Source organism: Dipodomys spectabilis, unplaced genomic scaffold (assembly GCF_019054845.1).
Source record: "Dipodomys spectabilis isolate Male_0828 unplaced genomic scaffold, ASM1905484v1 ptg000094l, whole genome shotgun sequence".
Taxonomy (NCBI): domain Eukaryota; kingdom Metazoa; phylum Chordata; class Mammalia; order Rodentia; family Heteromyidae; genus Dipodomys; species Dipodomys spectabilis.
The window spans coordinates 3,013,996-3,040,143 of record NW_024870771.1 but is presented as its reverse complement, the minus strand read 5'-3'; the positions used below and the strand labels follow the sequence as shown (position 1 = coordinate 3,040,143).

The window sequence follows — 26,148 nt, the reverse complement described above, 5'->3', positions numbered from 1 at the left end:
ATATAAGAAGCACAAGCAAACTCAGAATTCATAAATCCTATTTTCCACCGGTTTCAAGTTCCGTTGTAAAAGGTACTTTTGGCACGGATCCAGCTTTCAAAGTCGTTAGAAGATGAAGGCATTTCTCAAACTGAAAATTTAAAGTGATCTTCACAAATGGTTTTAGAAGATCCAAGCTCCCTGAAATACATTTTTTCCCCCATTTTCTTTCCTCCAGATCTTTATTCCTGTCACATCTTCATCAATATTCATGGGACTTAAAACAGCTGTCTGACCACCTCATAATCCACTTTAAGAAGCTCTGAGAGCCAGTTTTTAAAATAACTTAAAGCATATTCATTCAACAAAAAAGTAGTTTCTTGAAATCATGCATTCAACAAAAATGAAAAATATTAATTCAATAAAGTAATTGGTTAAATCCAATGAGGAGAAAGACCTGCATATGTGACAAGAAATGGTACAAACATACAAACACACACGAATACCACATATGAATAACAGTCCACTTTCACAGAGCCAAGTGAGTACTAGGGAAGTCCAGAAAAGAATATTTCTTTGTCTTGAGAGTACATCATATATCTTCCTAAGGAAGAAAAGGTTTTTATTCAGGCTTATAGGATGAGAATGTTTGAATAAGAAGACTGGGTCAACCAGAGCTTCTCACCTGACCACCCAAACCTCTGACATTTGGATTCAAGCACACACCACTTATACCAGCAACTGGATTCAGCTCTTCTTCTTCTTCTCCATATATAATTAATGCACATCAACCCGTGTAATTAAGTCACAGTCACTAATGAATAGTTTATGCTAGATTCAACTCCCCCTGTAAAAATGCAACTCTGTGATATATTAAAAAATTGATATAACTAGTATGACAAGTACATTCTAAAATTAACAATATCAATAGAAGTAGTAGAAGTGTACACTTAAATATTATCTTATTAGCCAGTGACTTTGGTTCTTTTGTTGTTGTTGTCTTTAATAGACTCTTTAGGAGTAAGAGGACAGGTGCTTTTTCTCTGTTTGTTTGTTTTGCAGGGAATTGTATTTTGATGCTTTAAAACCCTTCGGGGCTTCCCCTGAGTTCCAGCCTGGGCTGTGCTCAGCCAGACTTATGGAGGCAGTTGCCTCTGTTGCTGCTCTAGCCCCAGCTCTCTCTCTAGGGTTCCAGGAAGTACAAAGGCAGTTTAGGCTTCAAAAGTGGGATAGCTTCAACATTCTCTGAGCTGAGGGCAGGTGTGTTCAAGACCACAAACTGAAGTAAAAACTTGCCAAGTTATTGAAAAATGAGTTTCACAAAAGCCAAATATTCTCCATACTCAACATTGCAATCTTTTCCTCTCTATAAACTATCATATGAAATTAGATATCTTTGAAATACATGTTATCATAGGGACTTGGCAACACTGAAAATTGTCATATATCCCTAAGGATCTCAGGTGGGCCCAGAAGATAATTTTGGGGTGAGCCTTTTTCCAGTCAAATTCTGTATGGATGCTAATTAGTTAATTAGAGTTTAGAACTCACCTATTTATATCATCGCTTGTCAGGGATACCTGTATACACATATTATTGCTAAGAGCCTTAAAAACCCTCCCTCTAGTGGCAGAAGGTACTCTGTCAGCCCCTGAGTACCAGTTAAGAGCTGACACTGTTAACTCCTGTTGGCTTCTGGGAGGAAGTTTATCTTATTAACTGTCATGAAGTAATCTGGGTTTAATGAACTTGTGCTGTGTTCAGTGACAGCTTGGGGAGAGGAGGCTCATGGGCCTGCAGGCTCCACACTCTTCTAAGCATACATCAGTTTGGTTCCAGAGAATGTACGCAAGGAGATGTGCTACTTTATCAATCCAAACAACACCATTTACTGTATGCCAGGGCAGAACAAGACCTTTTTAATGCCGATGAAAACTAAAGACAAGCAGACTAAACTCTATTCCCCATTCCCAGGCCCCTAAGGGAAGGTGGTATAGTATAGGAAAGAGTATTGACTTAAGACCCATTGTAATAATGAGATATACAAGACACTATGTTGAAAAAGAACTTTACAACTTTGCGGCGGGGGGGGGGGGGTGGGGGTGAGGGAGGAGTTGAGAAGGTTGGGAGGGAAGGGAGTGTAGGGGAAAAACAAAGGAGGGAGTAACAATGCTCCATGGGAAATGTACTCATTATCTTACTCATGTAACTGTAACCCCTCTGTATAGTATCTTTACAATAAAAAATATTATAAAAGAGATAAACTAAAGATCTGGAATATGGCCCTGGCTCATTATTTGATTTGTGCACTGTAGCCTTGAACATATTTCTTGGCTCTTCTGAGTCTTGACTTTCTTGTTTGTTTGTTTAGGAAAATAAGAATGATGATTCTCCATCATGAATATTAATGGATCATGAATATCATGAATATCATATCAGGTGTTGATGAAAGCCATTTGTAAAGAAAAAAACTTGAATGAGATATTAAAGTTGTAACCACTAACTTGGCTTGGCAACACAGCAAAGATCTGACTGCATGTGTAACTCGTTCATTGTCCTTTTAGAATCAGATTTGTAATGTGTACGGTGATTTGTGGTGACATAAAATTAGGCTTGGAGCCTTTTACCCATCAGCATGGCAGGGCATGCATGACTGAGTATCTGCACCACCATAGCCTTTATCCATAGCCTCTGCACCAGGAGGAATATGCACAGATTTGTCTGAAACAAGGTTTCCTATCTTCTGAAGGTTTGTTTGGGGAGGAAATTTAGATCTTTTTTTATAACACTGACAATAGATGATCCATTTGAGGAGAAGCTTTAGCATTTTGGGGTGTGCAAAGAGAAGGGTAGTCCTGTTGAAGTTTTGGAAGGGTCTCACTAGCATATTTATGATTCTCTTCATCTCCACAGCATCCTCACAATCCCCTAGATCATGTCTATGCCATTGGCCCAATACATCAGCATCTAGCAATGATTATTACGCTGCCACTTGGAGCAGACTCAACTTCTCGATTTATGTCACAGCCTCATTACATTGAAGAATCCAATAACTAACTGTACACATCCCACACCCAGGACTCATGCTTTGTCAGTATGCCCTGCACTGGTTAATGCCACATAAATCAAGGAGCTGCCTTCTTAATTCATAGCCTGTAAGAAGTTTTAAATACATTCACCCAAACTCTCAGCTCTGCAGTGATCTATTGTGGTTCTCCCAGAAGCAAAGACTCTCCCAGAACACTGTTTACCTGACCTGGCCAGTTTTTATATATGATTTCACTAAAGGCTGTGCAGTTTCATTCCAGACCTCTTCCTTGGGGTCCACTGAATATTCACACTGTGAAGCAGTGCCAGCCCTCTCCTGCCTGGCACTTTGGGATTCACATGGCTGGAGATGACAGATCTGCAGAGACACATCCCTGGTGAAGGGAAAATAAAATCTTCTGGACTGTGGATAGAACTCTCTCAGCATTCAAGGACAACACTGAAGGGGATTCAGAACCATAGTGGAAGCCAGGCATTGGTGGTTTATGTCTGTCATCCTAACTACTCAGGAGGCTGAGATCTGAGAATCATGAGTTGAAATCAGCAGGAAAGACTCTGATCTCCAATTAACTACCAAAAATTTGGAAGTGGAGATGTGGCTCAAGTGGTAGATGAAAAGCTATGCCAGAGCTGATGCCCTGAGTTCAAGCCCAATGCTGGCACATACATGTACACAAAAACAAAAAACAAAAATCACACAAAAAACAAATCCCATCATGATGGATACTATTAGCATTCTTCTCAGGCAATGAACAGTAGTAAACCCCAGCCCAAGAGCAGGCCTGATTTCAGATTTTTTTTTCTCCTTTTAAAAAACTCATCAAGGCCCATTTTGAAATCTCATACTGCCTCCAAGGAGTATTAATAGTTTCACTTATTCCCTCATTACAAGTGCATTATGATGGCCTCTTTCCCTGATTCCATCCAAAACAATTCTGATTCTTTCTCATCCAGCCCTACTCAAGCTCTTTCATCTGTTGGAGGCCATGATACTCTTCCTTACTCTAGGGGGAGGAGACCCACACCAGTCTCCTTTCCTATGAATTTACCCAGAGCCTGCTGTAACATGGAACTTGACTAATGGTTGAGTGAATGAACAAATCTAATGATACTCAAACTTCTCTATTACTTTCTTTGTTCAAAATGTATCCGCCCACTAGAAAAGACCCATTGCTACAAGTGTATTGTTTGCAATGCCTTTCCTGGACTACTCCTAGTAGAACTGATGACTCCCTGCTCTATTCCTCCTCTGTGTTCTCGTGAAGCCACCTATATGTCTTCATAACACATAAGGTAAGGTGCAAAGGAAACTCTGGTAGTTGGCTAGGAAAAGGATTCAAGGCCTCATAACAACTATCATCAGCTCTCTGGAGAGCAGGGCTTGGAGAAGTCAGGTTCCTTGTGACTGTAAAGGATGCTGTTGTGTGATGTTATAAGAAGATAAATTTTAATGCAGTGATATATAAGGCAGAAGATTTTTATCAGTGCTGTCATGTGAAACCTGGAATTAATGCTTGATCCTTAGTCAAATTTCTGGGCCAGAAATACAGTAAACAGGATGTCAGCAATGGGTGGGATACTAATCTGGACGATTTCAACTTCCCTCCAAATCTGTGCAGAGTTAGTAAGGCACAATGAGAAATACTTTGAGGAAAGTGGTCAGGTAAGAGCTCTGTTGGCTCACACCAGTAATCTTAGCTGCTTGGAAGGCTGAAAACAGGAAGACTGAGGTTTGAGGACTGGCTTGGGAAAAAGTTGTCAAGAAGCTTTCTGATAGCTGGGGTACAGTGGTGCAAAACTGGAAAACTGGGGTTCCTCAATAGTGTGCACCTGCGATCCCAGCAATGACAGAAAGCCTAAAGCAGGTGGATTGCAGCTCAGGTGCAAGCTCTCATGGATGTGAGACCCTGTGACACAAAAGTTTGCATCTCTTGAGTTCTGTTCAAATGGAATGCTGTGATGCTGGTGGTGGATGGAATTTAACGAGCTTACTTGGCACTAAATTCCAAGTCTGCTTTAATTTTGTTAGCACAACTCAGCATTTTGGTTCAAGTTGCTAATGATGATAATTGGACTAAAAATCTTCATGAGAAGATGAGCTGGAAGTTGAGAAGAGAATAAATGACTGGAGATCAGCTCTGTTTCAACATTACTACACAGCACTGAATGGATAGCTACCTCAATTCCATGTTAAGTATCCCACCAAGAGGTGGGAAACCCGTTCAATGAATCTGTCTTCCTCCTAGGATAAACAGATGAGCAATCAATACCAGTTATATGAGTTTGGGGGAGAGAAGTAAAAACTGAGGAGATGACTAAAAGTACTAACAGCTAACCCTGACAATTCTTTATTGTACTTATTTTAAAAGGATACTTTAGAAAAGATGAGGGAATACTATTATTACAGCTAAGAGCTTGCCACCTGAACTCGAGTGATATTCTTTCTTCTTTACCTTGCAGTGAGATTTCTGAGGTGCTGACACATTTTTAAAGGAGGACGCCTTGTAATCAGATGCAGATATTAGTCACTGTGACAAAATACCTGAGCAAATCAATTTCAAGAAGGAAAGATTTTGCTGGGTGCCTGTGGCTTACACCTGTTTTCCTAGCTACTCAAGAAGCAAAAGATCAGAGGATCATTGTTGGAAGGCAGACTGGGAAGAACCATGAGACTCCTATCTCTAATTAGCCACCAAAAAACTAGAAGTAGGTTTGTGCCTCATGCCAGGCATGAGTGAAGCCAAAGGTGTTGAGTTCAGGTGCCAGTACTGGCACAAATGGAAAAATTTTATTTTGGCTCTTAAATATCTTAAGCCATGTTCATCTGCATCCATGACTCGGGGTAAGACAGAACATCGTGGGAGAAGGGCATTGTAAAGCAGAGCTGCTTATTTTATAGCAGCCAGGAAGCAGAGACAGAGAGAAGGAAGGTCCAGGGACAAGATTCACCCTGGAAGGTGTGCTCCTTGTTTCTCCAATTAGGCTGCAACTCTTAACAGCCCATTCAGCTATGACTTTATTAAGAATGAAAAATCCACTGATTAAACTAGAGCTCTTGTGATCCAATCACCCCTCAAAGGCCATGAGCTGACAATCAAGTTTCAACACATGAGGCTGAAGGAAACAGTTGTAGATTCAAATCATAGCATCAGACAATAAAATAGGGACCAAGAAGATCAGCATAGATTCTGTATACTAAGTCAACATGCCTCTCTACCAGTGCTAGGACCTTGGGTAAGATGCCCACCTACCATGGTGAACATTAGTATATCACCTGCTGAAGATGCTTTTGGCTGGATGATATTTTGAACTCCTTTTACTACCAAATTCTAGATTTTATGTTATAGTTTAATTAGAAGAAGGACTTGAAGGTGAGAAGAAGCTAAGAGCTGGGACTAACCATTCATAGAACTGTCACTGAAGAAATACTTTCTTTTCAAACTCAGAAGGCTCCCTAGTCTCTCTAGGGGGTGCACCACAAAAAAGTTCTGGTATTTTAGGTTTACTAGGAATAAAAAACGTTATGGATACTACAGAAATTGTGGGAAGGGCTATCACCATGGAAATATTGTATTTGAAACATTCACGTCTCATATAAACTGATCAGAAAGCCCTTTCACATTCAGCAAAATTGCTCTTTTAAATCCATATTTAAAATAAATACATGAGCAGGTGCCAGTGGCTCATGCCTGTAATCCTAGCTACTTGGAAGCTGTGATCTGAGGATCATAGTTCAAACCCAGCTGTGCAGAAAAGTCTGTGAGACTCTTATTTCAATTAAATACCAAACAAAGGCAGAAGTGGATCTGTGGCTCAAGCCTTGATCAAAAAAGCACGGGAACAGTGTCTTGTCCCTGAGTTCAAGTCTTATGATTGGCACAAAAAATAAAAGAAAAAATATGAACTTGCATCCATGCAGAGATGCAGCAAATAAATACTCTGTGTACAAATTCCAGAGGCTTCTTTCAGGCTGCAGAAGAAACTATGCTTTCTATTCTTCATCACTTATTGTGCCAGTGCTATAGTAAGTAGGTGCTGGCAAGCTTGCTTTGCCATAGCCAACAAATAGGGCAGAAAGTGCATGATTATCACTCCAAATCTTTAGTGTCTAGTACACTGCCTTCTTAATAGATTTTTCTTCCACTCTGACTGTGCGTACAAAGATTAATTAGCCAGTACAGTTTCTCAGATGTCTTTCCTGTCCTGAACCCCCTTTGAACCCTGCTGTTAATCACTGCAGAAAGGCCTAGCAGAGCTTGGATACATAAATCAGTTTGCCTGCAAAGAGCATCTAGGCAAGATCTGGACAGCTGGCATACATAAATTCTGCATGCTGCTGACATCTGCCAGAGCTCAATCTCACCTGGCATGTATGCTCTGAGTTACTTCATAGCTAATTTACATATTCCCCAAGTCCAACCAGCACTGACTCTGATAACAGTGCAAATGGAAGTCACTGGACACCCACCTCAAGGCAAGTGCCCCAGTCTTCTGGGTTGCCAGGAGGGTCTTTCAAAATCTCCAGGAGGGATCTGTGTTCCCTAGGTCATCCTTTCTTCAAACTGCAACCAGGAAATTCCTGCCAGGATGTTGCCTGCTACAGCTACCTATAGGGATACAAATGACTCTCCCTGGCCACACCCCCTTTGGACCAAGTTCCCACTGGATAGAAAAACTCTGGGTTCAATTTTTCTCAGAAGAGTGCAATGAATTTATAGGTCTATAGATCAGAGAAGAAAAGAGGAAGAACAAGCAATTCTTCTCACTGAACATCATGGGCATGAGACTCTGTACAGCTCTGGCCTTTGACTAGCAAAGGTCAAGATTCAATGATTACAGTGACATCAACAAATACAAACCATTCCATCTCTGCAGTTCTGAGCACCGAATCCATTCCTTAACTGCTTCCAAACATCTGGCCCTCATTTTTCACTGGAGCCAACTGAGCTGCCCTTACTGTCTGCAACAGCTTCCTAACTCGTTTCCCTGCCCCCGGCCTGGCTCTGCTCATCCATTCCCCTAGGAAGGCCATGGTGAAAGACAGAGATAATCCCATCAGTTTTTCACTTCAAACCAGCCAATATCTCCTTGTGCCTTGGTATAATTTCTATATTCTTCATCTTGGTTCTTGGCCCTGCTGTGATCGCTGGTCTGCTCTCCAGTCTTATTTGGCATCACTACCATCTCCTTCTAGAAAATGGGAAGCTCTTTCAATGTCCTCAGTGTACACCCGCCCCCTCTCCCCCAGCTTCCATTCTTAAGTCTCTGTTATGCTTCATGCAAGCTGCCTTTTCCTTGCACACTCTCCTACTCCTCCCTGAAGTCCTACCTGACTTTTTTCTCAAGGCACAGGACACTCCAGGTAGAAGGTTCATCTCCTAACACCCTCCTGTAGGATTCTGCACTTCCAACAATGCTTGTCACAGAGACTTGCTTGTCTATTTGTGCTGCACACAAAGCTAAAGCTCCCTGGGAGTGAGAATTGGCTTGTCTTGTCTCTCCTATAACCCCAGTGTGCATCATAGTTATTGGGTACATAGTGTGTGGACAATAGTTTACTAAGTGACTAGATGAATGTATACAAGAGATGGTATACAGCCTAGGCCTAAAGTCTCAGGAGATAGGAGGAAATGTTAACATACCATTACAGGTACAACGCACGTTCCTATAGAAGCGTGGACACACAAAGCTGATGCGAGCCGTGCTGTAGGTCATGAGTGCATGGGAATCCAGAGATAGGCCTTGCTCACAGTGCTGCTCCTGGCAGTCTAGGCCAGAGCAGTTCTTCTCCAGGATAGCTGAGATGCGCATCACATTCTCCAGGTGCCGCCTGGCATTGGACAGCTTCTGGATCAGATAGGCTGGTTTGTAGAACTCGCCGTTGTGCATCTCCACGGCAAAGAGCATATCCAGTTGGTTGGTGCCTGCCACTGGCTGGATGCTGATAATGTGCAGGTTGTCCTGCTTCTGGGTGAGGACTGCATTCCGCAGGGTGCGCCTGAACCCATGCATGTGCAGCCCCACGAAGTCCTCGGGGGACACATTCTCAAAGCGGATGGTGACAGTGTTCTGTAGCATCTCATGCCCCAGCTGCTCCACGTGTACAATCACGTCGATGGGGACCTGGAAGCGGCCGTCGCTCACAGACACATTCAGGACATACTTGCCACTGTCCAGCCCACCCAGGGCGATGATTTTCCCATCATGGCTGTTCACTTTGAACAAGCTCTTCTGCTCTGACTTCAGGGCAAACGTGAGCACATCATACACATCTTGATCTGTGGCGTGGATCTTCCCAATGACTCCACCAGGGAAGTCGTCCTCCATTGTGACTATGAAAATCTCCAGGGGGATGGCAGTGGGCTTGTGGGTGCTTTCCTCAATGACCCGCACTCGAACATAGGAGTGAGAAACTTGCTGTGGTTTACCCGAGTCTTTTGCCTAGGGTAACCAAGAGGAAGAGATGCAAGAAATTAAGAAAACAGCCACTATCATGAAAAAAAAATCAAAGAAGATAGATGTACTTTTCAGTAGGTTGCCTCTTTGTCTATCCTATGTCACTACTCTGAAAAATGCTGAGGCAGCACACTTAAATAAGAGGCGTGATTTATCATCTTCAGTCTCCATGTATACACTCTGTTATGGACAATAAAATGTGTCAACATAATCAAGCCAGGGGGAGTGAATGGGGAAGGAGGCTGGGGATGCTACAACATACAACATGCTCACAACAGGCTGGCCTGCTTTTATTTTGGCCAGAAACCACAGGCAAGCCTGATAAAACAGCATTCTGACTTGGAGACGGAATCTGTTCTCTGCTGGTTTCTTTCCTGTTGATTGGACCAGATGGCACTTTTCTGAGCATTTAAGAGGCAACATCATTTCAATGGGATTATAACACCATGAGATTTAGAATGAAAAATGGCACACCAAAGGGAAAAACAGAGAGCTTATAAAAGCTTCTACTTTTTCCCTTCTTTATGTAGGGTCTGATGGAACACTCTAACAATGGACCTTTAGTGAGCACCTGTCACTCGCAACATGGAAGCAGTTAGTGGTGAGGAGCTTCAGAAGGGCAGATTTCTACAGATGGATCCATGGAACAATTGTTTAAAGAGCTAGAGCTCTAGTGACCTACAGGTCAGGTAGGATTAGGGGATGTGCATCCTTACTTGGAGGAAGCAATGTAAGAGCAAGTGTCTGGTATCAGACAGGACAGAACTGGAATCTTAGCTCTGACATTCACTCCATAGCTAGCACTGAATAAGTTACTTCACTTCTCTGAGCTTCTATTTTTTTATCCTTAATATGAGCAAAATAACTAGTAGTTTCTGTCTCACAGGGTTCTTGAGGGAATTAAAAGAGTGATTGTAATGTGCTCATCCCAAGTGTAACCAATAGAAATACTTAGCTTGTTACAGTTCAGAGGACTGTTGCTGTTTTTATCAATACCATCACCACACACTTTGCTTAAATGGAAACTGAGACCTGGGGAAGTTATGTTTGGTACAGGAGAGTGAACTTGAAGTCAAGCCATGGAGAGCCTCAGAGGACAATTTGGACCACACAGATTAACTAGTGTTTGCCACCATAATATTAGGGGTCACAAATCATGAAGCTGCTGGGACAAAGTGACAGTGGACCTGTGATCAGAGAAAGACTGGAGGGCGACATGTGCCTACATGCCACAATATCCCAAATAATGGAAGTCCGGAGCCAGAATCCAACTTGCAGGCCCTAAGTTTTCAAGCTCTAAAGAAGCACTGGCTTTTTTTGAAAATTTCAGGGTGGGTATCAACAATTTTTGGTTAAGGGCTAGAGAAAATTTTGGGCTTTGTGGGTTATGTAGTTCTTGTCAACTACTCAGTTCTGTTCTTACCGCCTAGAAACAGCCATGGAATATGTGTAAATGAATGAGTGAGTCTGTGTTCCAGTAAAACTTTATTTACAAAAACAAGCTGGTAAGGATAGGATTTGCCCTAAGGGCTATAGTTTGCTTATCAGGACACAATCAAAGTGAAATGATCAGCCCAAGAGGGGTGAGCAAAGCCAGAGAAATCACCTAGGGAGGCTCTTATAGTAACAGCATGTATATAAAGTAGTAGAGAATAAAGTAGTGGTAAAGGGAACACAGTAATACACACAGGAACCTTATGGAGGCGGAAGATACAGGGACTTGGTACATTTTCATATTAGGGTGTATGAGGAGAAGGCTCACTATGGGGATTACAACATCTGAGACATGATACCTCCTCTCTAACAACTAGAAAAATTAGATAATTTGGGCAAAGAATTATATTCATTGCTGTGAGAAGACACTTGCAAGTTTGCCTTGGCCCTCAAGTCTCTACCCTGTGATTGATATAAAATCATTTATATATTATTATTATTGGAGAGATGAGAGACATGGTCTTAATCTGCAGTTACTAATTTAGATATTTTTATGGAGTAGAATAAATTCCAACTTCTCTAGAGAGATAGCACAGACAATCCAATGCTATGCAAATACACAGAATTACAGTAGCATCACCATTGTTCCTGATGGCCTTAGGTTGCCCTTTTTGGCCCCAGTGGGTGGGAAAAGTCATTCAAATTTGGTGATGGGATCCAAATCTTGCTGATGGGAAGTTCCTACGTGGTTATATTATGTGTCCTCTTCTTTTTTGTTCATTTTTATGCCTGTTGCATACCTGCTACTTTGCCTCTCTGGCCTATTTCTTGTCACAGAGACCAATAACAGTAGGGAGCTAAGTTGCAGGAATACCAATACCAGGACTGCCAAGGACCTAGGATCTTGGTCCCCTCCTTCTTCACTAGTGGATGACTTGACAAGCAGAGGTCATAGCATAGCTTAATCCAGTTATATCTGATAGTTTCCCCAAGTGGGGAAATTGGCAAATTATACTAAGTGTAAAGAAGACTTCAGGGGCTAATTAGAGCCTCTGGAATTTTCAGACATGTATATTTAGATCTATGACTATCTGCCAGGCACAGCTTCCAGGAATGTCCTTCCAAATCTGTGATGTTTCCCTTCCTTCCATTTCAACACACACACACACACACACACAACACACACACACACACACACACACACACACACACACATGGGCCACTTTTACTGGTGTGAAATTGAATTTGGGATGAAAAGGGGAACATTCCTTCACAGTTGCTCCATGAAAAAAAACCAATTAAAAGGCAAAGAAATAAGCATAAGAGACAAAGGCACACTGATGTGCCCAGAGGACAAACCATACCTGGACACACAGCACATACTCGGGAGACTCTGTGTGCTGGAAGACTACTGCTGACCGAAGGACTCCATGAGCGTCCAACACGAACTCCTCTTCTTCATTTCCCGACAAAATAGAGAATGAGAAGGGAGGCCCATTGTGAAAGGAGTCTCTGTCTGTCACCACCAGTTGCAAGATGCTGGTGCCCACTGGCTTATTTTCCTGCATAAGAGAGTATAGTAAAAAGGAAGAGAAAAATTATACCTCTGCACATTTAAAAACCCATCATTACCAGCTGAGAATGTGATGCTGGAAAGCCAAGGTCTCAGTAGAAGGGATTCCCTATGATGTTATCATGTCTTCTGTTGTCCACAGACATCCTGATTTCCATCTAGGCTTGCCTAGCCTTGCCCCAACCATCCCAGGAGACAAACACTCTGCAGGTGGGAGCACAGGATTTTGTATGGAACAGGCCTGAAGTCCAAGGAGGGTGCAGAGTGTACCTTGCCCTCCATCGGCTCTCATTGATGTGTGTTTACCTAAAGAGCTCTGGGGAAATACGTTCTCTCTAGCCTTTCTGTGGTAGAATTCTTCTCACCTTATTGAGATGGGAAGGCACTCATTTACCTTTGCCACAATATGATTATGCCCAGTGCTGTGACTCAACTTACAAGATCAGGCATTTTTGAAGGACTGTGCTTGGCTACTTCTCAGTCAACATACAGAGGCAAATACTAGGTTGAAAAATGGGGACTTCTACAACTCATCCCTGAAACATAATTGTACCATGTAATTTTCCAAGGGAGAGAATGGAGGCCACACATATCTCAACTTGAGAATAAGAAGGGAGGAAGCAATTCCTTAAATTTATTAGAATCTTTGGAAGCCAGGAGGATATTTCCAAACATTATTTTGCAAAAACTCTCTGCCTTTCCCCCACAAAGGAAACATAGAGGCTTGATGTGGTTCTTCCTTGGGTCAAAGACTATCTTCCCCATTTGAAAATCTTGAAGCAATCTTTTAGTAGCTCAAAGATTGCTTTCCTTGCTCCACTGGACTTCAAAATCACCACAACCTGCACCCCAGGCAGCCTTCACCCAGGAAGCTCTCGTGGTCTCCTAGTGACATCGGCTGAAGGAATGAGTGAGTTGGGGTTGGATAGGTGGTGACTTTGATACCTTGTAGCTCAGAGAGGAGGCCCACTCAGGGTTTCTGTGCTAAATTAGACTTATGAAAAGCATGTGTGTTTATAAGATTATTTCTTTGTTGCTTTGTATGTCCCTCCCCCATGGTATAACCCCTGCTTTCACTGTATTTGATGTTGTTACAATTTGTGGAGGGGAAGGGAAAAAAAACAACTCATTTAAATAGGCATACAGGTGGACGGACCCATTGCAACAATGAGACTTACAAGTCGTTATGTCGAAAATGAACTTTACAACTTTGGTAGCGGGGCAGGGGTGGGGGGGGTGGGGGAGAGGAGGATTGGGTTGGGGGGTGGGGGGGGAGGATGGGATGGGAAGGGGAAACAAAGGAGGAGGCTACAATGCTTAATAATAAATGTACTCATTATCTTGCCCACGTAATTGTAACCCCGCTGTACAGTATTTTCACAATAAAACAAAAAAAGAAAGAAAACCATGTGTGAGGGTAAGGAAGTCCTTCTAAACTGAAAAAAAGTAAGAGATACATTTTGGAAGGAATAAGGGAAAGGAACCTTAGAGACCTTTTATTCTCTGAAGTGCCCTCTTGGTCACCAAGCTCGACTCACTTCCCTTTGGAACTAATTGTGGGACCTAGCAGGCCAGCGAAGATTTAGTGCTTTGCAGGACAAGCTACTCAGCACCATATGAGACAGAAGATTTATTGATTTGTTTGCTCTTTCTGGGAAGGCTATTTCCTCTACAGAAGAGAGTGAGAGACTGAGAAGCTGTGTGGCCCAGGGTCACCATCTGAGCAAGAAGGGAGTAAAATTGCACAGAGAATCCCTGAGTGTAGGGAGGGGACCCACCCAAGACTCATGGGATGAGACTCTCCTTCTTTCACTGTTGACTTTAGTATCTACAGTTTGTGAAGCTAATGGAAACATGCCATAAAACTGAATGTTGTGCCAGTGGCTAATACTTCTAATCCTAGTTACTCAGGATGCTGAGATCTCAGGATAACATTTCAAAGGTAGCCCAGGTAAATAGTCTGTGATGTTTTTGTCTCCAATTAACCAGCAAAAAAGCTGGAAGTGGCGATGTGGCTCAAGTGATAAAATGTTAGCTTTGAGAGAAAAAGTTAAGCATGAGATCAAGGCCTTGAGTTCAAGCCACAATAACAACAACAACAACAACAATAACAACACACACACACACACACACACACACACACACACACCAAAAACAAAATAAATCTAGGAATTTTAAGTAAGGAAGGATTGTTTTGTTTTGGGGATAACACACAGAGGCACTGATGGGCCACAGCAGTGGAGATGAACAATCTGAGAGAAAAAGATGGAAACCTAGATGACGGTTTGTGAAAGCATGAAGTGATTCCCATTAATATCCACTAGAGGTCCAGAGATAAGGAAACACTTCCCAGCTTCTCAGAGGCCCTGGGGTCAGGGGGTTGGCTATAGATGGTTATAATCAAAGTCATTCATCTACTTCCAAAAGATTCCCTCAAAACTGGCCACTTTGATCTTTTTTATTTTATTTATTTATTTTATTATCTTTAAGAGTCATCACTTAACAAAGCAGTTTTTGACTACAATGTATCTTGATCAATGTCACCCCTTTCAATATTCTTACCCATCTCTCTCCTACCCATCCCTTCCCTCACTCTTCTTAATTTTGTAGGATATATATTGAATTCTTGACTGTATTCTCCCCCCCTTTTCCTCTTCATTTTTCTACCCCCTTTCCCTTTGATTCCATCCCACCTGTTTCTAATGCCCACTTCCTGGTGTTTATTTTATTGAAGTTCTCACTTGAATCTACCGTTTCAGCTAATATATTTGTATGCACTTACATACAGTTTATTTACTTATAATTGTTTTTTTGGATCCGTTTGTGGGCCTGAACTCTGGGTCTGGGCGCTGTCCCTCAGCACTTCAGCTCAAGGCTAGCACTCTACCACTTGAGCCACAGCACCACTTCCGGCTTTTTTCTTTTTCTTTTGCTTATGTGGTGCTGAGGAATCGAACCCAGGGCCTCATGCATGCAAGGCAAGTGCTCTACCACTGAGCCACCTTCCCAGCCCTTACTTATAATTTTATAAGCTAAATGTGTCTTCTACATACAAGGGAAAATGTGCACGCTTTGTCTCTCTGTGGCCACTCTAATTGTACCTTCATACAAAGTCCTAGAAATTCCTGTAACTGTGAGACTACACTGGATAAGGTAATAACTGTGGGTCCCCAAGACACGTACATCAATCTATGTTGTCCCCAAACACTGACAGTATTCTGACCTTTTAGTGTTGATCTTGCTGTTTCTAGAAAGACTGGGAAGAAAGTTCAATGTCTTATAGTGTGCTCATGAATAAAAATAAATAAGAAGATTCATATTTGTAATCTAGGTTTAAAGAGCATGTGAATTTAAAATGCTTAAGAAATTGTTTATGCAAGATTAATTGTAGTGAGTTGTAGCTCTATCATGAGACTCAATCAATCTTCTTTTGACAGATAAGATGGTTCATATCAATCTCTCTTCGCTGCTAAAACAGTACAAAATTGCTTGAAAAGTTAATTAAAAAGAACATGTTCTTATTGTGGGAAGAATACATGTATGTATTTAGGTATATTTGCAGAAGACAGACTCAATCTGACAGACTCAGTCAAATCTTAACTCTGCCACTACCCAGCTGTGGGCTCTTGGGTAAACCATATAATTTCACAGATCCTTAGCTCCTTCAATAGCTCACTTTATAGGTTCCAAGGTCAGTGCAGCCAGCATGAACCTTCTTCAGTGGGTGTGGGGCTGGTGAGGCTCGTTAAGCATCTAACACTTGAAAGAACCAGTCTGATAACTTATTAATATTTGGACATCAATTGTGGTGGAAAGATCAGGCTTTCTTCATACTTATCCTGTGAGTGGATAAATCAATATTAAGTAATAATAATACTGTGTAAATATTTGTGTGCTTCCTAAATCCATATGTTGAAATCTAATTCCCAATGTGATCATATTAAAAGCCTCAGGTAGAATTTATGTCCTACTAGTAGAGGCCCAAGAAGCTTGTTTGTTCTTTCTGTCGTATGAGAATACAGCTAGAAGTGACTATTAGCAAGTGAAAAACAAGCTCTCACCAGACACAAAATCTGAGAAGGCCTTGACCGTGGAGTTATTATGAAGTTAAACTGTCAGCAATAAACATACATTGCTCATAAGTTAGTCTAAGGTATTTTGTTTTAGTTGTTCTGATTCACTAAGACAAAGGAAGGCATCAGAATGTATACAGACACATTCCTGGCAGGCAAGATTTGCTTACCTGAATCACAGCAGTATAGTTGGCAGGTGTAAACAGTGGGCTGTTGTCGTTCACATCAGAAATGTCGATGTTAACTGTCGCAGTTGAAGACATTGCAGGAATACCACTATCAACTGCCTGGATGAGCAGAGAGTATCCAGACACCTGCCAGGGTAAAAAGAGGTGACAATAAACCTGATTCCTACCCACTGGAAGCCATGATTACCCTCTGCCTGTTTGTGCCAACCCAAAGTATCTTTAAATATTGCCAAATATCCCACAGGGAATGAAACCACTCCTAGTGAGAACCTTGGCTATCAGCCTTTGTTCAACACAGCAATCATTTTTATATTTCTGGGGTTGTATCATATCATCTGCTTTTATATTTTATTTGTTCTTGGACATATTTTTCCAGTTAAGGAAAACTATATTTAGAAACTTAGCTTAACTTTGGCAGAAGAATTTTCTGTATCATCCTTTTCTGTTCTATCTGCCTTCAAGTGGTCTTTCTGTATCTGCTTGGCAAGATTAAAGTTCCTCGTGAAGTTGGGACTACAGGATATTAATGCTGAAGGTATTATTTATCAGGTCTCCCACAGAAGCACAAAATTCCCTCTTCTTTAAAACCTCCATGAATCAGAATTTGCCAGCTGTCAGGTGTTGGTGGCTCATGCATATAAATCTTCAGGAGGCTGAAATCTGAGGATTGTGGTTTGAATCCAATGGGCAGAAAAGTCCATGAGACCTTCAATTAACCAGCAAAAAGCTGGAAGTGGAGGTACTGCTCAAGTTGTAGAGCAGAAAAAGCCTTAGAAAGTATGAGGGCCTGAGTTAAAGCACCAGTACTGGCAGAACACCAGAAAAATCACTAAAGAATGTGAGGTTCTAAGTTCAAGCCTCAGTCATGAGCACACATACAAAAAATTGCCAACAACTATTATTGGCAGAAAATTGTTTCAAAACCTTCACCCAAGAATTTGATGTTATAATTTGTCTCATTGTTCACTCATTATTTTGAATGGAGAATTTTGCTATGAATATAATCATGGAGAGGGTGCTGCTGAGTTCAATGGAAGATGAAGGTGTCAATGGGAAGGGAACTAGCCCTAACTAGCTTACCCGCTCCCGGTCCAATTTCTTCTTAACCTTCACAAGTCCCAAGACAGGATCCACAGCAAATTCATTGTCCCGATCGCCACTCACAATGGAAAAGCGGATCTGTCCATTGGGCGGGCTGTCTATGTCTTCTGCTATTAACTGTATGGAAAGTGAACAAAACAGAAAAGAGGTGACAGGAGAAATGGAGGGTTCCAGGTTTGATAGTGCTCTAGAAGCTCTACTTGTAGTGACTGAAGAACCCCCAGTGGAGGGGATAATGGCTTGGATGAAGGAGGGCAGTGCCAGTCCTAGAGCCCTATTTTATTTCTTTGTAAATTTCTACAAGAATCAGGCATTCTCTAAAGATAGGCATTTCCATAAAGGAAGTTCCCTGTGTTACCCAGCAGACACACTGGCCTACTTTGGAAGGAGTTAGAGCCGGGTAGGCCCACCAGTTGGTATGTGGACTGCATGGACTCCAAGTTGCAGTCATTGTACACCTGACCCTGTTGAAACCAGAGAAGAGATGGATGGATGGAACAGTTCTGTCCTATCTCATGTTTTCCTCAATGCAATTTGTAGCCTAGGATAGGACCTAAGCTCTCAGAAGTCATGGCTTGTGCTAAATGCTATTGCAAAAAACCAAAAAACAAAAATTCCTTATTCAAGAGCCACTCTGAGAGGGGCTGGTCAGTCTCAACTTATTCTGATTTGTCCTGCTCTGTGTTCCTACAGGATGTCAAGAAGGATAGAATTTTATTATAACCTTAGCCACCTAATAATTTTTTACTATAAATGGACAAATTGTATCTTTGTGGTATACAGAGATGCTGTGATTTATGAATGCAATGTAGAATAATTAAATCAAGCTAATTAAACTTATATCTTATGTCTTGTGAGAACATTTGAAATTTACCCTCAGTGATTTTTAAGCATACAATCCACTATTAATAATTGTACTTACCATTCTGTATAATAGGTCTTAAAAACAAAGTAAGCTTGAAGCCACCTAATTATTTTTCACTTAAATTCACAAATGAGCAGAGTCTATCTTTCCAATTCATTCCATAGTTTGTTTAGTTTTATTGAAAAACTATATACTCTGGGAAGAAAAGCAGTTTTCAGTAGCTCATGCCTTGATATAAGTTTGGTTATCAGACATCTTCTGACATACAAACCAGAGAAGCTGGTGAAAGACCTCAGTGACATAGGATCCTGATAGGAATGGAAAGAAAGTCCAAGACAGTATTTGCTAATTTTAATACTCTGAGGATTATTAGTGTCAGATATCCAGACCCGCTTTGGCACCTACCAAAACGACAGCATCCCCCACCATGGCATCTTCACTGATGACAGCACTGTAGACATCTTGGCTGAACTTGGGAGGGTTGTCATTCACATCTGTCAGGTTGATGTTGACAGTGGCTGCTGCACTGAGCGCCGGGGTGCCTCCATCTTTAGCCTCCACCACCAGGTAAAATCTTTTGCACGATTCATAGTCCAAGACGTCAGACACAGAAACACCCCCTTTGAAGAAAAATGGGACCTTTAGATTCGATTAGGGAAAAACATTGGTCAGCAGTTTCATAATTGTGGTAATATTTATAACATCCTTTTAAGCCAAGTTTAGATATTTAGGAGTTTGCTTATTTAGTACTTCTCTGAAGGCATTCCAGGAGTCTGATTAAAGCTGTCTGTTAAAGCACGGCTATCCATCACACAAGACCCCAGAGCAATGATCATCTCTCAAGCAGCATGAAATCTCTAGGCAGTTGGGAGCAGGGGCAAGCATCTCAGTTTCTCAAGTGGACCCACGAAGACCAAGAGTTGAGATATGCATATTTGATCATATGACCCTGTTCCTAGCCAGCAATTATTTAACCTCTCCAAAGCTGTTTTCCTCATTCAGAAAATGTAACAAATATTGAATGACTTAATAGGCATCTAGTATATGTTTCATGTTAAATAGACATTGCTAATTAAGATGGCTTCTTTTTCTGTGGCATAGACTATCTGAAGAAGACTGGATTTCCTTTGCCACCATATATAACAGGTGCATCCTCTTTGAGTAATGAGACAAATAGGTCCAAAGGCCAGAAGGTATAAAAGACCCCCTTTTCTTATCTGCAAAATGGGACACACTTGGAGGATTCATAGGAGGAATTGGTAAACAAATGAAAATAATCAAAAATAGGCCTTCAAATAGAAATCCAAACACCATATACACATACAAGAGTGACTGTGTTTACTCCTGAAATGATACCCAAGCTTCTTTTCTAAATTTCCATTTTCATTTAATCAAAATGCCTGCGATACTATTAGCTCCCTGATGGAACTGAAGCACGAGGGTTACCTTGTGTTTGTTTGGTGTTCTGAGCCCTTGCTTCCTCGGTGATACTACAGAGTTAAAACAGTGTGTGGTAAATGATGATGATGTTTTGACCAGGAGTGAGCACAGTTCAAACATGGCATCAGATCCAGCCAGTTGACAGATACTGTGGGCACCAGGGAGGGAAGGCCAGCAGGCCCCGAATGTCTGTCTGCTTTGCTGGTGATCACAGAGTAGTTAGCAATCTAAGTGTGGAAAGTGAAGGCTCACCCTAACACATCTTTATAGAGATACACACAGAAAAGAACGAGCCAAATAAACTCCTGGGTTTGGAATATAAAAACTGCTTTATCTTCTCAACTGGAGTTGCTTCTCCAGGCTCTCCCATCTAGAAATCCTGGAGCCACTTTCGGGTTAGAGTATTTTTTCCAGTAAGCCCCAACTGTGAGCTTGGATTTGGAAGGGCCATCGTGCTCATAAATAAAGTGTGGGAGGCCACTCTAAGCTCTCCTGGCAGGTCCTGATGCCAGGACTCTTGCTTCCCCTGTGATGGAGGTAGGAGGGCAGACAGCCTATAAAGAAGTCTGATTTGAGATTGAAGGGAAAGGAGGATATGGCAAAGCCTTGAATTCTAAGTAGGTTGCTGGTAACTCACCTGTTTTCTGGTTGATCCTAAACTTTCCTTGTTCATTCCCTGACCGGATGAGATAAGTGATCTCAGCATTTGTGCCAATATCTTTACTGGTAGCAAAAACAGTAAGAACTTGGGTGCCAGGGGAGGTGTCCTCAGGCACAGTCACCAGGTAATCCCTTCTTTCAAACACAGGGGGGTTGTCATTGATGTCCAGTACAGTGATGGTAACGATGGCCAGAGAGGACAGGGCCTGTCCGGGACTCTGGTCAGTGGCTTGCACAGTGATGTTGTAGGAGGACTGCTGCTCTCGATCCAGTGGCTGCTCCAGGATAATGATGCCTGATGAGCTGTCAATGGAGAAGAACCCATTGGCTGAGTCTGCCAGGGAGTACACAACTTTCCTGTTGATACCTACAGGAGAGAACGTAGCAATGTGAACAGATGAGAAAGTAGCCAGATGCTCTGTCCTAAATATTACAGCTCTGTGGACACTCAAAGAACTCACTACAGAAAGAGTCATGTAAACTTATAGTCATGTAAACTTCAGTTTGCAAAATACATACAAATGAATTAAAAGCTAAAGGAACTGGGGATATATTGGTATGAAACAACAAAATGAATTGGTTATTCTTTTAAAAATATTTTCTTTAAATAGTTATACAAAGAGGTTTCAGTTCAATATGTCAGTATATGAATGCAATGCATCTTGGCTATTCTTAATCCATAACTTCTCTCAAATTTCTTAAGAAAAACTCTCTGATGCTAATAGACCTCACAGGTAACCTCTGTGTGCCACTTAAAGAGAAATAGAATTCAATGAATTGATTGATTAATTACTTCAACAAATATTGATTTTGATTTCACCAGGCAACATTTTAGGTGCTAGAAGTTCTAGCAATGCGTGAAAGTCCTAGATGACTTGAAAAGGTTAACATTCTACTGTAGTAGGTACTGGGTATTGGAAGCCACTAGAAGATTAGAGACAGGGATCCAAGGGATATGGTTTAAATACCCTAGCTGCTGTTTGGGAGCAGCTAGCCACCCAGAAAGAAGGCAAAGAGACCAATCAGCATCCTCCTGCAGGAATATAGGCATGGGATAATGGCAGCTGGAACATATGTGGACAGTGTTGGGGTTGGTGAGAAAGGACTGGGTGAAGATCTCTTCTGAACACTCTGATAGTGAGCAGTGAGAGACCCAAAATATGTTCTAAATTTGGAGGTAGCTTCTTTACTGTGTATGTGGCAGGATATGGGGAGTTGAACCAAGAGAGGAGTCCAGGATGACTCTTCAGCTGTGGCCTGAGCAACTGCAAAATAGTTTTGTATGAAAGACCCATAACTCATGACCTAAATGTACATCTGATCTTCAATGGATATATCAAGGGAGAAGTTAGTAGGTGAATATACAGTTCAGAGAAGAAGCCCAAGCCAGAGCTATAATGTCTAGGGTCATCAGTGTAACATGCAAAATCATGAGAGTATTTGAGGTCAGAAAGAATCCAGAGAAATCTAAGTACCTATAAAGCCCGAGCCACCAATCAAGAAAGTCAGATCTGGTTGAAGGAGCTTTCCACCTCCAGGATACTAAGAAATACATTTTATTATCAAAATACAATTTTTTCTTTTAACATGTATTAAAACTGAAACATATCAACCAGGAAATGTCCATCGTAGCCAAGAAATTACTGAATGATAATTGGATTGGTATCTGGCCTGCAGACTGATTTAACTGTTTTCATTAGAGGATTTGAGCTCTTCAGAATGGTTGATAAACCTCAAATTTGCTGTAGTCATTAAGATTTATAAGAAGGAAAAATGAAGTTTGTAGGCAGAAAAGCAGCATTCTGATTGTAAAGTTCTTAATGTAGACAGTTATCAGTTAGAGGTCTTTAGCTATGATAACATCTGTAAATGTCTTTTGTGAGTCACAGAACCACAGAATATAAGTTTACAGAGGATTGGCTTAGCTATGAGATTTTTTTCTATTGTAATACCTCACCAAGTGGGCAGGCATTTGGCAACAATAAGATTTAAGCATTTTACTTTCCCAATATACAATTTCCCTTAAGGCCAAATTCCCAGCAAACCAATAAAATCATATATCTGGAGGGTATGACATAAATTACATTATGTGGCTTTAACCAAAAGGTCAACATGGAGAGCTTGTCCTTGGTTTCATTCCAGGGAGTCCATTTTTTCTCCAAGTTCCATCATTTACTTTTATTTGTCTTTCAAAAGAGCTACCCTGGGATATGTAAGCATCACCATCTAATTCTGTTTGTATTAGGATTAAAAACAAGAGAGCTTTCCTGTTCTCTTGCTGACCTTGAACCCCAGCTCTCCAGCAGGGGTTTCAGGGATGCTTTCTTGACTGGGTTTTGGAATGGCTGCAAGAGGAAATTTTCCACAAAAATTCTTGGGATAAGTACATGGAGGGGTAGCAAAGGTGATTGGGTCTTCATCTGGAAACCAGTAGCCCTGCCTGGGTGTCAGCTGTGTGCCCTAGAAGCAGGCTAGATGGATTCAGCCCTCTCAATACACATCTAAAAGCCTAAAGGTGCATTTACAGAAACATAACCATGACTGACATAAATACACTACGTGTATTTGCAAATTATTCATGTTCCCTATGGATCTGAATTGCTTTCCCAACATATGGTACTACCCCCCCGCCCCCCGCCCCGCTTTGCAATAAGAAAGGCTAGGAGGAAACGTGGGCTCATTGGAGCAAGTGCTGATAACTCCCAACCTCATCTCATTGATGAATAAACCCAGAATTGAGGAACTTGCCAGGTGCCATCAGCATTTTTAGGCAAGCATGGATGACAACAGGCAAAGCTTCATGTTCGCTGTTCTCCTTGTTCAAGCTCCCTGGGGACTTCAGATCTACACCTAGGCATTTCACTTGTTCAGTTAATAAGAAAGATCAGGTGGTATTGTCTGACTCACTACTCTGAAGCAGGATTGGATTAGAAGAGGCAAGGGCTGGTTTTATACCTGCCATTCCTTAGTACCAAGACCAGAAAGAAAAATGGATTGATTTATGTGTGTGTGTGTGTGTGTGTGTGTGTGTGTGTGTGTGTGTGTGTGTGTGTGTGTGTATTGTGTACCTGTACTAGGGCTTGAATTTAGGACCTCTTGCTGTCATTTGGCTATTTCACTCAAAGTTGGTGCTCTACCTCTTAAGCCACACCTCAACATCCAGGAAAGTACATTGAATGTCTGCCCATGTTTCCTTAATCAGGCAGATAGGTAAAAGCTACAACATAACCTACATGCCAGATCTGCAGGTTTCCCTGCAAAGGCCCTGGGCTTGGCTCTGGCCTCATAAGCAAGAGATGCCTTCCTCTCTCAACTCCCTGTTCCAAGGGCCAACTCAGCTGCTGGGGTGTTGAGCTTACACAGCTGACATTAATCAGCCACACAAAGACCAGGACTCCCCTGCAGGCAGGCTCTGTTAATTTACACTCAATGACAGGAGTTTTGTTTTACCTAAGCAGAACATCATCCCCGCAGACTCCTGACCTACACTACCCCCCCTCCTCACACACTTCCTTCTGACAGGATCTCAGACATCCACACAAGGCAAATCTGGAACATTTTTTTAATCCCCTCTCCTTTCTCTTACTAATCAGACTGATATGGAAGCAAGACAGAAACAACAAGGCGGTAAGGGATGCCTAAAAGGGTATCACTTATGATTGCTGGTTTTCAAGCAAAAAAGTAAGATGTATTTTGGGGGAAACATTAAAACTCCAATGTAGATATATCTACAGTGGATTTCAGTAACTTTTACCCAGAGAAAAATCCCAATTCAATGGCTGCACTTTTGATAAGTCTTTGTTAAATAAATGCAGGTCATGTCATTAAAGTGGAAACTTCTATCCGAAGGCTTTGATAAATGCCATCCTCCAAACTGCTGTCCTTTTGCTACTTGCCAGGCAGGAAAGATGAACCCAAGTGGAAGACTCACTTGCTAATTGGACTAATGCTCCTGCTTTATGACACATGTGTTCTATTAAGATATAACACTAATCTATCATGTTGCATCTGTGTTTTTTAAGTCTGTAGTTCTTGTCTCCAGACTGAGCCTAATTTAATGAGGGTAGAACTGCTTAGCTTCTTTAAACACTGCAATGTGGAGAGAACAAGAGAAGTTTGACTTTCATTACAAGTGAAGGTTTTGCATATTAACTGAGGCAAATGGAGCAGGAAGCCCTTCAGACGATGAAAATTAAGTAAAAAGAGAATGATTAAAATCCCCATTTGCCCAAAGAAAATAATGTACAGTGGCATTTTGTGGAGTTGGGTTGAAATAGAGAAATAGCACATTGAAATTTCCAAATGGGAAGGCTGTGAAATCCTGAGATGTGTGGCCCAAAGTACCTCCCTTTTCTCTCTCTCTCAGAGGGTTTTTAAATGGAGCCATGGCTCCCTGCAATAGGGAGGGAATGAGGTAGATTATATAATATGAATATATAAAAATGTCATGGTGAAACTTTAAAAATTAATAAATACTAACAAAAAGAGAGCAAGTAAAAGGAAAGAAAAGTCACAGCAGTACAGCTGAAAAAAAGATCTACTTTATGATGGTTTGTGAAAAGCTGCTGCAATCTTTTGATGGCAAGAGTATTTGTAATACACCATATTCATAATGTTCAATTAATTGTTTGGGAATTCACTTCATATAAAACACTCCATATAAACTTTACACAAAGTTTCATGCCTCACTGAAAAGCACTTCAAAACCAGCTTCATTTCTGTAGCAGAATCACTCAGCATTATATTAGAGATTGTTAGAAGACTTAAAAATCAGTACAAAAACTGTACAGCAAAAGTCATTGACATAGCAAGAACTTTTTTAACCTTGACTTCAAGCTCTGTTCTCCTATTCTCCTAAAACCTCCTAAGCTTAAAAATCAGCATCTTATATCAGCAGCTGCTGTGACTCCCTCTCTACAGTTCGACTTTCTCGATGTCACCCTATCAGTGACATTTGCTTCCGTGTCCTTCGTATTTACACAGGACCTGGCCCCTACATAGCTTCCCAAAATGTGGATGGTACTAAATTGTTGTAAGCCTGCTTCTATATATACATTTGAATTTATATACTGTAGGTAATTGAGGGAGAAACAAGTTAAACAGTTTTTGTTTGTTTTCACATCAGTTTCATCAAAGCAACATAAATTATACATAATAACATGAATACATTCTAAGGCCTTAGCTCATAAATTCTGGCCAATATTCATACTTATTATCTACAATGTTTTAGTCCCCTCTAAGTTCCTTCACATATCTTTGCAGTTTGTTCCCTAACCCCAAGTTTCAGGCCATCTAATGACTTGTCTTTGAACCTGTCTTCATTAATTACTC

The 26,148-nt window shown here is 41.3% G+C and overlaps 1 protein-coding gene across 2 annotated transcripts in view; it reads right to left on the bottom strand.

Moving 5' to 3' along the window:
* The window catches only part of Fat3 (FAT atypical cadherin 3), a 525,564-nt gene that overhangs the window by 35,320 nt on the left and 464,096 nt on the right, over nucleotides 1-26,148 (bottom strand). For both annotated transcript variants that reach the window (XM_042685232.1, XM_042685233.1), the window contains exons 13-18: nucleotides 20,795-21,184; nucleotides 19,123-19,337; nucleotides 17,832-17,969; nucleotides 16,734-16,877; nucleotides 12,282-12,479; nucleotides 8,670-9,468 (exon numbers count right to left, since the gene is read on the bottom strand). In XM_042685232.1, the coding sequence (XP_042541166.1) occupies nucleotides 8,670-9,468; nucleotides 12,282-12,479; nucleotides 16,734-16,877; nucleotides 17,832-17,969; nucleotides 19,123-19,337; nucleotides 20,795-21,184 (1,884 nt within the window). The remainder of the gene's footprint in view (nucleotides 1-8,669; nucleotides 9,469-12,281; nucleotides 12,480-16,733; nucleotides 16,878-17,831; nucleotides 17,970-19,122; nucleotides 19,338-20,794; nucleotides 21,185-26,148) is intronic.